Genomic DNA, 14456 nt, shown 5'->3' with positions numbered 1-14456 from the left:
ATGAGAAGGAGGGTGGGGGACTAGCCCTTGGGGTCTCTCACCTTCATATTAGTGCAGTGCCAGTTTTAGCTCCACCACAACAGGTCACTAGACTCCAGGTTCTTGCTAGAGATGGGAGATTTGTAACAGTATTGGTGCATGGCAAATCCAGAGAGCTCAATGCATCGAAGACATCAAAGGCACCCTCACCCCACCAATGGAGTCCATCCGGAGCATCTAGCTCGGCATCATTCATTCCATTCATGGTTAGTGTTGGGGAGGGGAAAACTGTAAGGTGGCCTAGACTGTATGCGGAAACGTCGAGAGGCCATCGTGAGGATCTGGCATCACGGTCCCTTGGTGGTGAGCCCACATGGCACTATAGACCACCTGTGTGGTCGTTTCCCCTTCCACCCATTGAATGAGATACCCTCCTCCTCCCAAAGTGGCCAGCCGAAGGAGAAGAGCATCCTCCCTTTTATGTACCTTGACTCCTGCTTCCCATTTGGGGACGAGTTTGTATTTAGCCATCATGACTCTTCTAATAGAAGAATCTTTTTCCTTGAAAAAAGGCTCACATGGTCAAACTGCAAGAGAAGAGGAAAAATCAAAAGTTGATGACTAACAAGGGAAGAAGATGTGCACACCACACACACACACACACACACACACACACATAGCATGGAGTTTTTTGCAAGATGCATAGCTCTAAAGTGCAAGTGTGGCAACAATGGCATGGGAACTTCATCAGAAGCGGTATCAACTTTCCTCCACTTGGAGTGATTTCTAGCACTCTCTTTGAGATGCTTTGCATATCATGTATGTGCATGTGTGTGGGTTTAAGTTTATCTAAGGCTATTTAAAAAATTACAAAAAATCTTCTATAAGTGATTGTTCATACATAATTTTTTAGAGGTGGTACTTATTTCTAGAGTTTAAAGTTTTTTTTGGCAAGTAATTCCATACGACATGCATGAAGGTACTGGTGTTGTACACAGAAGAACCTCTCATAAAGCCCATATACCGTGAAGTCGACCAAAAATATGAAACTCCCCAATTCCCTCACATTGCTTATGGAGGAATCTCTTGAACAAGTAGTGATGTTACTCTAAATCAACATGGGGGGCACGAGGGAAACGACAATAAAAACTTATCTTGCATCTTGGTGTGAGGTTAATGTGGGAGATGGCCACAAAGTTGACCTAGAGGCATAGGCAAGCACAAAGTTGATGTAGTAAATGGTTTGAACTTGATGTGGCACTCATGTAGTAAGAATAAGAATATGTATATCTTAATATAATTTATTGGCCTCCCCAAAAGTTTAAAGGCAGTTTTTCATTGTATATGTAGATTTTAAAATAGTGGCATTGGTGCTGCTCCAAAACGATTTCGAAGCGAGTGGCCATCACATACATACATTGTCATTTGCTATATAGATCTATAAGCATTTGGTATCCTCCAGCTTGTCGAAACAAAGGAATGAAATGTTCTCCTACGATTGTGTATGCTCACAACCAAACATGCACAAACATCACATGCACTAAATAAGTGTTGCCATAGATAAAACGATTAACTTCATCAATGTTTGATGTTGGTTAATATGTTGATGTGCAAGGATTCACAGATTGGAGCATCCACCTCGTTCTTGATAATTACTCTCAAAATTCTAACAGGTGCAATTATAAAAGTAATTTTGTTCCCATAGTGATGAGTGATTGGAATCATTTTTCCTTACATTAGTCTTAGGTCGTTCCCTAAAGTTGTCTATGTTTCTTTGTAGAATGAAACAACGACTTGCTAGGGCTAAGCATGCTTTGGTTTGCATCAATACCACATCATGTCAAAAAGTCGGCTATATTGCAACAATGAGAATGAATTAGTAACGAGTTAGTGCTCTACATGCTTAGGCCATCATCAATGTGCAAGCTAGCGCACCATCTTTGTTTCTTCAAAGTATATATGAGAATGAACTATCTACTGATTAGTGCCCCACATGCTTAGGTTTGCATCAATGCATTCATCTACGTCAGTGCTCCGCATGCTTAAGTTTGTATCAATGCCACCAGTCAACAAGGTGACATGTCCATTAAGAAGAACCATAACAAAGCAAAGAACTAGATAATCAAGAAGTTGTCACATCAATGGGTTTGTTAGTGCAAGTTCATCTTCTCAACACTCAAGATGTGCTCAGGCCATGACCCTCATAGAAGCGTGTACCGAAGCATTCTAGTTCTCTTAGGGTCAAAACTCATTTCATGTTCAATAGAAATGAAGGCACAACTATTGGTGGACCTCGATGCTAATATACAAGAAGCCAGTCCACGTGGCCAACACGCAGCATCAGCCGGCTGTACAGCGTATACCTACGTATTGTGTACCGTATGTGTAAGCGTGTAGTCTTCCTGCATCGTCGAGATCGTCCGTGCTAGCTTCATTCCTCAAATTCTGCTCCTGGCCTCCTTCCAATGGGCCATGGCGCCTGCCCGCACTCAAAGCCTGGATATCGCCGAACGTGTTTTTTAGCCCCCTCATCGTTTTTCTTCATCTTCGCCGGCCTTTTCCCTTCATTGGCTCTTCGCGTCATCGCAACCTCTTGTCGTTTCTTCCTGCTCCAACAATTGCGCAATCCGGAGCAAGCCTGGGACACCCTGAGAAATTCTAAGTGCCTTCTAGGGTTTTTCTCACACAGAGGGCCTCAAATTCGCACGTGCGGCTCTGTCCTGCGACACAAACAGAAGCCAGGGTTCGTCGTACGACACGAAGAGAAGCCAGGCTTTGTCGTTCGACACAAGCAGAAGCCAGGTTTTGTCGTACGACACAAGCAGCGTCCAGGTTTTTTCGTACGACACAAGCAGCAGGAGAGCCTACTTGCTGAATTAGGGTTTTCGTACAGTGCAGAATAGCAACAGTGGGTCCATGGTGATCATCACCACCGTCAGATAGTAGCATGGGAAGCGCTGTCCGTGTCCACGAAGGTACCTTAGTCCAGGACCATCCAGCAGCATTGACTGCCTCCCCCATCCGAGAGTTCCTCTTCTTTCACAAGGCGGTTAGAGCTGAGCTGCAACGGCTCCGCTTCGATGCCCTCGCTGCAGAGAAAGGGGCCAAGCAGGAGCTACAGGCTCTCTGGGATCGTTTTGAGTTTCTCCGGCTCGTCTATGTGCAGCACAGCAATGCAGAAGATGAGGTAAGTCTTCTTTTAACCATGCATCTTTAATGCGCATAACCTGTCACTTGCAATAACAAAAACCAATCCATTCTGTCATATGCAAATCATCGTAGTCAATGGTCATGGTGGCGTTATGATGGCCAATGATGAAGATGAAATTATGGAACCACATAGACAAGAGGCGATGCCTGCATTGCTTTGTAAACTCCAATACCAGCTTGGCATTATAATGTTATGACAAGGTTTGACCAAATGGTAGCCATGCACTCAATGAGAGATGTAGTGTCATCCTTACTTGCATGTAGGCATCCAGCATTCATGACCCTCATGTAGCATCTCAGGTCCTAGCCATTCACGGCTCTTCCATTAAGTGTTCACAGATCTCAAACAAGGTTTAAGCTTTTTGTTTTGGGAATTCTGGTTTGCTTTTACCAAGGTGTTCTATGACTTTATTACATTTGTGGAAATCTTGAATGGCAGGTCATATTTCCTGCTCTTGATAGCCGTGTTAAGAATGTAGCTCAAACATATTCACTGGAGCACAAAGAGGAAATCAACTTGTTCGATCAGCTGTCAGAATTATTGAATTCTGCTCTGAAGGACAATGAAGGCCCTTCAGCAAAGCTGAGGCGCAAACTTATTTGCTGCACCGAGGCTATCCAAACCACCCTTTGTCAGCATATGTCCAAGGAAGAGGAACAGGTTTGCCTGAATGTAGATTACACTTTGTTACTTTTAAAGTAAGATTGGCTAGGTTTCTTTGTTTTAACACTGGAAAAGATTCTTTTAATAAGCGTGTCAAATGATTTGAACAAAATGAGGTGGAGGGCAGTCCAGCCAACCTAACTTGCTCGCTCTCCCTCTCCGGTTGTAACTGCATAGATTACTCTACTGCCAACCTCGGAAGGCAATTCCTTTCGAGAATGTATACATGCTGGATGTTGGTGGTGGTTCGAATGAGGGCATCTATGGCAAGTGGGGCCACCCCGAACTCTGCTAGCACAACCTTATGTAGCACAGACATCTTACTTCTGATCATCCGTGACAGCATCATAACCTCTAGCCCCTCAATGCTTTTCCAAGTAGCCTCCCCTAGCCCTGGTCCCCAGAAAGCTGCACCATGGCTGGGCATCACCAAAGTGTTGAAAAGCCAACACTTGGTGCAAGCCTTTTGAAAGTGGGCCTGGAAACTGAGTTATCCTTGCTCAAAAAGAGCTGGTATAACTCTTGTTTTCATCTAGCAAGAAACGCATGCCTCTTCGTGCGAGTGAGTTGATGGATGATTTTTTGCATCTCACGTCTCACGTCTCACGTAGGAGGTGGAGCCTTGTGGCTTTGCACTCCTCATCATACCACCCATTTCGAGGACCCATTTTGAGGCTGAGAGCCCATCGATAAACGGGCTTAGGAGCGTGTGGTTTAGGGAAAGGTGGCAGGGGTAGAGTCATGGATGATGGATGAAAGTTGGGATGCGATTGTGGATATTGGGAGGGAGAGGTGAAGGGCTGAAATATGGCATGAGAGGTATCCTCATAACTGTTGTCTAGATCATGGTGAAAATGGATACGAGTGGGGGAGGTAAAACAAGGCATGAGATGGTGAATGAGAGGTTAGTGTGGTTGGCTCCTATAGGTGGGGGGAGAGATACTGAAATCTGGGATATGTGGTATGAGAGCAGGAGACCCCATGAGGTAAACCACTGTGCTAGAACTTCCACTATGTGGGAAGCAAGTAAGGCTGTCCAACGTAGGCCAACGGGACATCCTATTGTAAATAATTAGCTCATGCATGACTCCCATATGGTGTAACAGGTGCTGTATCCTGAGAGGCCCGTTGCAAACTCATCTCATCGAGATCAATCTCAGGTAACATGATGGCATCATCTTGGAAATCATACATCGGGATGTGCTCCTTCTCTGTTCGTGCATTACAAGCACCCAACAAGAGAACATCTTCTTGTTGGGAGAACTCTGCAGTGTCTGCAAATAATTGTGTATATGGGGACACGCATTTCAGCATCAAGGCACATGCAATAGGCAATCTTAGGTGGGAAGTAGCATACTGCAATGTACAGCCAGGCCTGGGTAAATGCATCCACATAAATCGTGCCTCATCATCCTGTTTAATCACAGTGAGCATCCTGCGCATATGAAGCCGAAACAAGTATGATATGAGTTGAAGAAATTCGTGATAAGAGGTCTGGGTACGGTCATGCAGCTCTCTCCTCCTGACCACATCAGTCTCTTGATGTCAGTGCAACTTGAGCAAGTACATACCCAAGCTTTTCTGATCTTTGTAGTGCATTACCTCTGATAGAGAACTGAACCCATCTCTGAAGAGACAATGAAATCTCTTGGATCTTATAACATACTGGGCATTGAAATGAGTAGTGCTCCTCGAATCTCCCCCATGCAAATCTGCATGTCTGAGCGCCTCTCATGGAGTACCCTTAGCTTGTTCTGTCTCAATCTGGAGTAGGTGAGAAGATACCTGCATCTGACCAATAGCTCTCTGCATGGCATGAGAGGTGTGTCTATAGAGATACCTGGGTTTATTGAGAAATCATCATCTGTAGTCTGCCAAAAGAGCTCTCTATGGAACTCGAGCTTCATGGGAAGCTTTGGGGGTATTAACCATGCCTAGCTCGTGTGAAGTCGCAAGAAAGAAAGAAAGAAAGATATATAAACGTCTTCAAAAGACCTAGAGGATATATGAGACCAAAAAAAGATGTGAAACATGGGCTGGAGCAGTATGGTGTCTAGTCCCCCCCCGGGCGGTAGGGGATGGGGGGGGGGGGGGGGGGGGGGGGGGGGGCGGGGTTTCTTTTAGACGCAGGTGCCTCCCGGGATAGCTGACTGGTGCCACATCTTGGATCCAGAAAAAGCTAGTGATGGTCAGCTATGAGGTGTCCTGAGGTGGAACTCTGCTCCTTCAAATGAGGGAGTCCCCCGAGCTCTAGCAATTAAAGTCCAAGGCATCTCTGATCATGGATATCAAAATCCTGGACAATGGACTAAATTTGTCCTGAAAGAGTTAGTGTGCTGGGCATAGGCAGAGCATTCCAACAGGGTATACTGTTGTGTCTCCAACGTGACACCTATGGCAAGTCGCTTGTGATTCAAAATTCTCGTCACTAGTCTCTCATGTGAGGTTATAAGAGCTGTCACCCTAGCGGAAAGACACAATTGGCTAGATAGCATACTGTGGTACTGGCTTTGTTAAATAGCTAGGTGTCATGACTCTGTGAAATTGGTGCAGCATAAGTGTGAGCATGGTGGTCAGTGAGTAAGTTATATATTTAAATGTTCATACTTGGGTGCCCGGACAAAAAGGAAACATGTGTGGACAACCCCAAGTGTGAAGGGGACCAAGGAATTAAAGTTCAAAATGTTTTATAACCTCGGGTGGCCCCTAGGAAGGTTTTAAAACCTTGAGTGGCCCGTAGGCTATTTAGGAGGGGGGGGGGGGGGGGGGGGGGGGGGGGGGGGCTACTGTACTTTTGGAGCACACGCCTCTCTCTTTCTATCTCATGCTTTTTGGGAAGAGGGGCTGGCAGGTAGCGCTGATTTCTGGCCTGGAAAAACAGCTACAAGGATCTGCACTGCTGAAGATAGCTTGCTTTTTGGAAGGGCTGTAGGCGGGCTGTACTACTGAGGCTACAGGAGCAGCCTAATACTCCTTTACGCATGCTGTTAGGAGACTGAAGCTGGCTGCTGTGCTGCGTTACAGGGCAGAGACACAGGCCATATTATCTCTCTCTTTCTTTGGTCTTTGGAGGACAGAACTGACTGTTGTGTTGCAGAGAAAACAGGCGCCTACAGAAGCTTCTTCTCTCTCTTTTGCTTTTGGCAAGAAGCTGTTTGTTAGCTGAGAAGTGTGGGCTGAAGGAGGGGAATACAGGGCTGGACAGCAGGTTCACTCACGGGTGTTCTCTCTCCCGACTGCAAGACAAGAGGGCAGGACAGAATGGGGCTTTTCCTCGCGTCTCTTCTCTCTTGTGAAAAGTGACACAAAGACTGTAAGTTTCTCTCTCTCTTTGTGAGCAGGTGGGACTGCAGGAGGTGTCATTTTGAGTCTCTCTTTTCACTGGCTCGTGATTGTTCCGGAGTTGTTCTCTTTGGCCCTTTGTGAGAGGAAGGGTTTGGGAGTTTAGAGGGTGGAAACAGGGCAAGATTGTGGACTGATTTGGAAGAGTTTTGTGGACTGTTTTCATAGTTGAGTTTGTGGCTATGTGCATGGTTCAGTCATATGCATTTCAAGGCCTCATGGATGCACTGACGTAGCAGATTAGAGGAGATAACAGTGTGGTGTTCTTGGGACACAAAGCTGTGTGAAACCTCTATGCTAAGAGGTCTAGAGGATTGGCAGATTGGACTTGCAGACATACGAGCCATGAATGGCCATGTTGTAATCATTTAAAACTTTTCCATTGAAATTGAATAAAGAAATACCGAAAGGGGGGCCAAGCTTTGGGGCCAACAGGTGTCGTTCTCTTTCTTTTATTGGAGCACTCTAGCTCCTGTTTATTTGTTTATGAGCTGGACTACAATTGGATTGGGTGACTGCTAGTCTACCGCACTTTGGTTTCTACCAAAGGCCGGTTTCAGGTAGGTGTCCTTTCTCAGCTAGAAATAGATTTATGTGGAGGGGACTAAGTTCTGAGGTGTGGTGGAGCCATTTTATCTTTCCCATTTGGTGAGACATTGTCTTTTTAAAAATGTGTGGACTACGTGCAGATCCTGTGTTGGGCAGGTGAAAACATGTAGGGCTTCCTATCTCGCAAATTGATGCGTATTTTCTGTCATCCATCATCAGCTTTTACTCTTATTGGACTTTTGCACATGGCAAATCTGTAAGGGGGCAGGTTTTGAATATTTTGGATGTATGCAATCAGCTTTTCCATCCCAAGCATGGTCCAATGGGCAAGGTCTCAATCTTGAGCAGTAATATGTATAGGATCTGTTGTTTCACTTTGAAGAAATTTGTGAGGAACTTGTTCCATGTAACATCCATGTGGAAGGTGAGATGCTGCCTCCCCCAACTTCAACTCCATAGAGTAGCACTGGCATGACCAATGTCAAATAAATATTTATTTATATACCAGCTCTTAATCCCTTCTTGGCGTGTGTATGTGTGTGTGTGTGTTTGTTGAGCGAGCGAGCGAGCGAGAGAGAGAGAGAGAGAGAGAGAGAGAGAGAGATGACAATGCAAAAGCTGTGCAGGTCTTCCCCCTCTTGACAAGACATTTCACGTGTGATGAGCAAGCAACTCTAGTATGGCAGTTGTTGTGCAGTATTCCTGTGAATGTCATGGAGGAGTTTCTTCCCTGGCTTGCATCTTCACTTTCAGAGGTGGAGCATGAAGAAATGGTCGCGTGTATGCGTACCATTGTTCCCAAGGAAGATCTACTTCAGCAGGTGAGCTCGAATTTCAGTTCTTCGAAGTTGTCTTTGAGAAAAAAATGTTCTTTTTTTCCCCAACTTTGAGTCCTTATTGCTGAGAATGGTTTGTTGAAGGTTATATTCTCGTGGTTAAAAGCTGGCTGCACATCACAATGGAAGGACTCTGACAGTGTAGAGAGTACGGAAGCTATCCAGCATTCTCAAATAACAACTCTCAGGGGAAACAGTGGTAGGGATGTCAGTGCACATAGGAAGGGAAGCAAGAGATCAGCAAGTAATATACAAGAGCTAAATGACTCTGACAAGTCTCCTATCAATGATTTACTTTGTTGGCACAAAGCAATCAGAAAAGAGCTGGGAGAATTTGTGGAAGCAGCAAGAAAGCTTCAGTCATCAGTCTGTGGTCTACCATTGGATCCAGATTTTTCTGTATTCAGTGATAGACTGCAATTTTTGACTGAAGTATGTGTTTTCCATAGGTATGTCTCTGCTTTCTTGCTGTGTGCTTCCTCTTTGCTGTGGTTTGTTGGGCTTGGAATTTCTGTGCTGGAGAGAGCATGAATTAACAATAGTATGGCAAGCCAAAGATTATGGGTTCAAGGGCTTTTGGGACCTCAAATTCTTCAAGTAGATTTCCCATGGTGGTGCTGGCATTTGAAGCTTTTTGAGTAGACACTTGTTCAAGAGCCATGCTAATGTTATTGGAATTTGAAACAGAACATGAGCTTGCTATGGCAATTTCGACCAGCATAGTTCTGGCCTTATCCAAGTTTTTACCAAGCCTCCTAAATGACAGTTTTTGTATCTCTTGCTGTGAACGTGCCTTGCTAGCCTTTTCTTGCTTCTTGTGTTGCGTGACCAAAGCCTTTAGCTGCTTTAGAAATTAGCGAGTAATATGGAGCAGCCTTAGTTTACACCTGCGTCTTGTGAGAGCTCCACTGGTTGCTTTTGTTGCCCCCCAGCTGCCCATTCTCTTCTGTAGACTGACTCTCCCTGGTTACGTAGTTGAAGGCCTCGCAGAAACTTATGAAGGAACAGCAAAGGCTCTCCTGTTCCAACCTCCTTTTCATTCTAGATTAATCAGGCTGTTTACCCCTCCTTGTGCACGCATGGTTGTGTGCCTAGTGTGAGTCTTGAGAAAGATAAAGAAAATAATAAATTGTATTAGAGATACACTATAGAATATGTCAGTGATTAAAGCAGCAGTACACAATTTTCAGTAGGAGGTGATCAGCGCCTGTGGCTGATAGTGGTTTCTTTATTAGTCATCAATCTGTCTGGTAATGACTTCATCTCAAGGAGGAAGAGGCCCAAAGCCCAACTTGCTAACAACAGTTTTTTGATTTCTGACAGTGCTGCAGAAGATAGCATTGTATTTCCAGCAGTTTCTGAAAGGGCAAATTATGCTCTTTCTTATGTTTCTGAACATGAGCTTCAATTTAGCAGTTTCCACTCTTTACTAGAGGGTGTGCGCACAGCTGAAAATGGCTTCTTAACAGAAGTTATTGATAAGCTGTGCGCCCAGGCAGACTGTATTGTTGAAAGTGTTCAGAAGCATCTCTTAGAGGAAGAAATGATGGTAAGCAAGTGTTTCTCTTCTAATGACTCTGTATGTCTTATCTTTAAAACTTTCTGAGTTCAATGTAGAATTCTTCTTTCCAGGTTCTTCCACTTGCTCGAAAGCACTGTAGTATTCAAGAGCAGCAGAGCTTGCTTTATCGGAGCCTTCGTGTGATGCCTTTGAAGGTGCTAGAAAAGGTATTGCCATGGCTTATGGCTCTCCTTAGTGAAGATGAGGTCAAATGTATGCTTTACAACATACAGCAAGCAGGTGAGAGAAAAATTTCTATTCTCTATGGATTTTTGCATGCATGCATATGTACGTGTGCTGACACGTGTGTGCACATAGAAGCTTCTATACAGAATTTTTTACAGGACAACAAATAACTTTTGCCTTGTGCATATGTTGCAGCACCGGTGGGTGATGAGGCATTGGTTACCTTACTTTTAGGCTGGGCATGCAAGGGGCAATTGGAGCATTCAAAAGGAACAGAAAATTCTAAGTGCTCATCTTCGAGTGCCTTGGATGAGGAGAAAAGGTCAGTAAGGATGAAGTTTAGTTGCCATTGTGAGACCAAGTTAGCCAACGTGCACTTGGAAACTGGAATAGAGGAACCGCTACAGACATGCAGTGTCCCAGATCTGGGTATAAAAGGCAGTAGCTTGGATTTCAGTGTTGGAACTGGGCTTCCACAATCTCTTCGCTCTTTGTCATCAAGCTCCTCAACATACTCGGGCTCTGGCTTGTTTGGCATGGGTTGTGTAGTGAACTCAAGTGGTAGGGGTGCAGCTGCTAAACCCATAGACACAATCTTTCAGTTTCACAAAGCAATTCGTAAGGACCTTCAATATTTAGATGAGCAATCTGGCAGGATTGCCAATTGTGATGATGATTTTTTGAGGCAATTTACAGGCCGTTTCATGCTTTTGTGGGGTCTGTATCGTGCCCATAGCAATGCGGAGGATGACATTGTCTTTCCTGCTTTGGAAGCCAAGGAGGCTCTCCATAATGTAAGTCATTCATATATGATTGACCATAAGCAAGAGGAGCAGCTTCTCAAAGATATCTCTGCTGTTCTTTCAGAGCTCTCAAATTTGCATGTAAAATTGCTAACCAGAGTTCGGGGTGGAGCACAAGAAGAGCCTAAGGAAGACTTATGGAATACTGAGTATCAGGAGAGTCTGAAGTGTAAGCAGGAGCTTTCTGCAAAGTTGCAGGGTATGTGTAAGTCTGTACACGTCACCCTAGATCATCATGTGTCTAGAGAGGAGCTGGAGTTGTGGCCACTTTTCGACGCTCATTTTTCTGTACAGGAGCAAGATAAAATTATCGGTCGGATAATTGGCACAACTGGTGCAGAAGTTCTTCAATCCATGATTCCTTGGGTGACCACAGCCCTCTCACTAGAGGAGCAGAGTAATTTGTTTGACACTTGGCTACAGGCTACCCGAAATACAATGTTTGACAAGTGGTTGCATGCTTGTTTTCCAAGCTCGCCAATCCGATCACCTCGTTCTTTGACATCTGCTGGTGGGAAACCTCAGTCTTCAACTTCACAACATAATGATATGCCTGAACCTGGAAGTGCAGAATGTCTCAAGATGGTGGCAGATTACCTTGCCAAGGATGCTAGGCATGAGAACAGTGTTGATGGGAGCAAAGAAGCTATTGATACTAAGATGGGAACTGCTGATGATAAGAAAGTGGTTGTTTACGATGTGCCTATTCAAGAGGGGAAGAATTTCCAGAAAGCAAAAGCAGGCTATCCTTCTGAAACACCTGGGTGTGAGCAAATCAAGGGCACTGGCAAGGAGCATCACAGTTGTACTTCAGAACAAAGGGAATCTCTGGCTCAAGTTCAAGAAGATATGGGCACTTTCAAACCAGGTTGGCAAGACATTTTTAGAATGAATCAGGAGGAGCTGGAAGCTGCTGTGAGGAAGGTTTCAAGTGATGCTTCTCTCGATCCCCGATTGAAGGCCTATCTCATGCAAAATCTGATGACCAGGTTAGGACATTTTGTAATAAAAACTATAAGGTTGATTACACTTCCCATAGGTCAAAATCTGAGGCTCTTGTTTTTGGTGCACACTGCAGTCGTTGGATTGTTGCTCAGCAGAGGCAACCTCAGACATCCACTTCTCATGGTGATTGTATTGAAGAAGTTCCTGGACGTTATCCATCATTCAATGATCAAGACAAGAGCAGCTATGGTTGTGAACATTACAAGAGGAATTGCAAACTGCTAGCTGCTTGCTGTGGGCTGCTTTTTACTTGTCGTTTTTGCCATGACAAGGTCAGCGATCATTCTATGGACAGGTGAGCTTCTCTAGGCAATGCGTATGGTTTTTACCATTATCTCTGAAGGCTACCTGTGGGTTTTCACAAGGAGGTTTTAACATATTTGCACATTGTTTACATACAGGCAAGCCACAAAGGAGATGATGTGCATGAAGTGTTTACAGATCCAACCAGTAGCTCAATACTGCACTACTCCATCCTGCAACAACTTCACGATTGCAAGATACTATTGCAGCATATGCAAGTTCTTTGATGATGACAAAAGGTATTTGGTGCTTTGCCTTGCAGAGATGGCATTGACGATTTTACCATATATAAGCTAACACTGGTGTGCTTATGGCGCAGAGACATATATCATTGCCCTTATTGTAACATATGCAGAGTGGGCAAAGGGCTGGGGATCGACTACTTCCACTGCATGACTTGTAATGCTTGTATGAACAAGTCACTTAAAGCTCACAAGTGCCGGGAAAAGGGGTTGGAGTCGAACTGCCCTATTTGCCACGACTTTTTGTTCACATCAAAGGCTCCAGTGAAGGCCCTTTCTTGTGGACATTTTATGCATTCTGCATGTTTCCAGGTACCATTCACCTTATGCAAACTGGATAAAAAATGGTTGCATTGCTTCTCATTTTGTTGATCTGCAGGCTTATATGTCTGAATCCATTTGATTGAACACAGGCTTATACCTGCAATCATTATGCATGTCCAATGTGCTGCAAATCACTTGGAGATATGTCTGTAAGTAGAAACTTGTCACAACGTGCACTGTGTAGCTGTCATTTTCTTCATGGAATTATGATGAGGCATCTGTCACATTTAACTCTTGGGATTTTGGTGATATTGATCCAATCTAATTGTCTTTAAGCAGGTTTATTTTGGCATGCTTGATGCTTTATTAGCAGGAGAAGAGCTTCCAGATGAATATAAAGACAGAAAACAGGTGTGTGTGTATTACATATTTAGGGCCTCTACAGATATCTCTCTTGCTGGGTAGGAGTTGGACGGGGGAGCCACCCAGAAGGGACCGGGTTTTTGGGGGGGGGGGGGGGGGGGGGGGCGGGGGGGGGGGGGGTGAAGGGTTGTGTCTGTAAAGCCCCCTGGTGTCCTGTTGTGGGAGCAAAGCTGCTTAGGGAGCCACCTGTAAAGGATAGGTGGATGCCCTTCTCATTGCAGGGGTTGTGTCTGTAAAATGCCAAGTGTCTTGTTGTGGGAGCAAGCTATCTTGCATAGGGTGTCTCAATGTAACTTCATTGTCCTTTGCAGGATATTCTGTGCAATGACTGTGAACAGAAAGGCACCGCACCATTTCACTGGCTGTACCACAAGTGCGGGAAATGCGGCTCATACAACACAAAGGTACTTTAAGTAAAGCACGGTTGTGGAGTATCTCTGAACAACCTGGTTGCACTGGGTGTGCTGATGGCAGTTCTGGAGCTTGGATCAAGGGGCAGTTTGAGATCTCCCCTCTGTATAAGTAGTGGTTGTGAAATAATCTGTAAAGTCTCATTTGTTCTGGAGGCACCATGCATTTTTTGACCGTTCTCTGCCTTTGTAAGAGGCACAGCATTGTACATTAAAAGAGTGGTTGCCTTCTGTTTCGTGTAAGTCGTGTGAAATTTGAGAGGAATTCTTTGTAGCTTGGAAACATCACTTGAGCCTCCACAACCATGTGTTTGTCTTCACAAGAAGGCAGCCCTTTTCTCCCTTTCTGGCTCTCAATTTGTGTTACAGGAAAGAGGGTTAGAAACACAGCTGCACTCATAACCATCATAGTTACGAGGCATTTCAAAAAATGTGTTTTTTCAAAAACGTTTCATACAGGGGAGGGGTACATGTCGAAAAAAATGCCAGATTTGTTACTTATATGCATAGATAAACATGGCAACTATGGTTCAATGTAAAAAAACATACATTGTATCATACAAATCTGCTAGATTTCAACTTTCAAAAGCGTTTCAAACAGGGTATAACAGGATTGCATGTCTAACAAATGCCAGTTATCCGGAGTCCTGACTATAAATCACGACAAGTCACAAGAAAC

At 44.5% G+C, this 14456-nt stretch overlaps 1 protein-coding gene across 1 annotated transcript; it reads left to right on the top strand.

The window, feature by feature from the left end:
* Positions 1 to 2263: 2263 nt before the first annotated feature.
* Positions 2264 to 14120, top strand: LOC147637663 (zinc finger protein BRUTUS-like). Its single transcript, XM_086799491.1, has 13 exons — positions 2264 to 3166; positions 3629 to 3850; positions 8371 to 8565; positions 8665 to 9029; positions 9904 to 10129; positions 10213 to 10381; positions 10523 to 12119; positions 12209 to 12430; positions 12537 to 12677; positions 12758 to 12992; positions 13094 to 13153; positions 13284 to 13355; positions 13679 to 14120. Exons 1-13 carry the CDS (start codon positions 2927 to 2929, stop codon positions 13778 to 13780), a joined length of 3846 nt encoding a protein of 1281 aa, XP_086655617.1. The 5' UTR covers positions 2264 to 2926; the 3' UTR covers positions 13781 to 14120.
* Positions 14121 to 14456: the final 336 nt, after the last annotated feature.

This window comes from Cibotium barometz, chromosome 6 (genome assembly GCF_041138505.1).
Source record: "Cibotium barometz isolate CiBa-2024 chromosome 6, ASM4113850v1, whole genome shotgun sequence".
Lineage (NCBI taxonomy): Eukaryota > Viridiplantae > Streptophyta > Polypodiopsida > Cyatheales > Cibotiaceae > Cibotium > Cibotium barometz.
Note: the sequence above shows the minus strand (reverse complement) of the source record. Positions and strands in the feature narration are given on the sequence as shown.

What these genes read in the sequence shown, in the direction of transcription:
- LOC147637663 (XM_086799491.1), top strand. Translation starts at nt 2,927, where the DNA reads ATGGGAAGCGCTGTCCGTGTCCACGAAGGTACCTTAGTCCAGGACCAT. An exon ending in AGCGATCATTCTATGGACAG is followed by an intron (nt 12,431 to 12,536) that starts GTGAGCTTCTCT and finishes GTTTACATACAG; the next exon opens with GCAAGCCACAAAGGAGATGA. An exon ending in TGCATTCTGCATGTTTCCAG is followed by an intron (nt 12,993 to 13,093) that starts GTACCATTCACC and finishes GATTGAACACAG; the next exon opens with GCTTATACCTGCAATCATTA.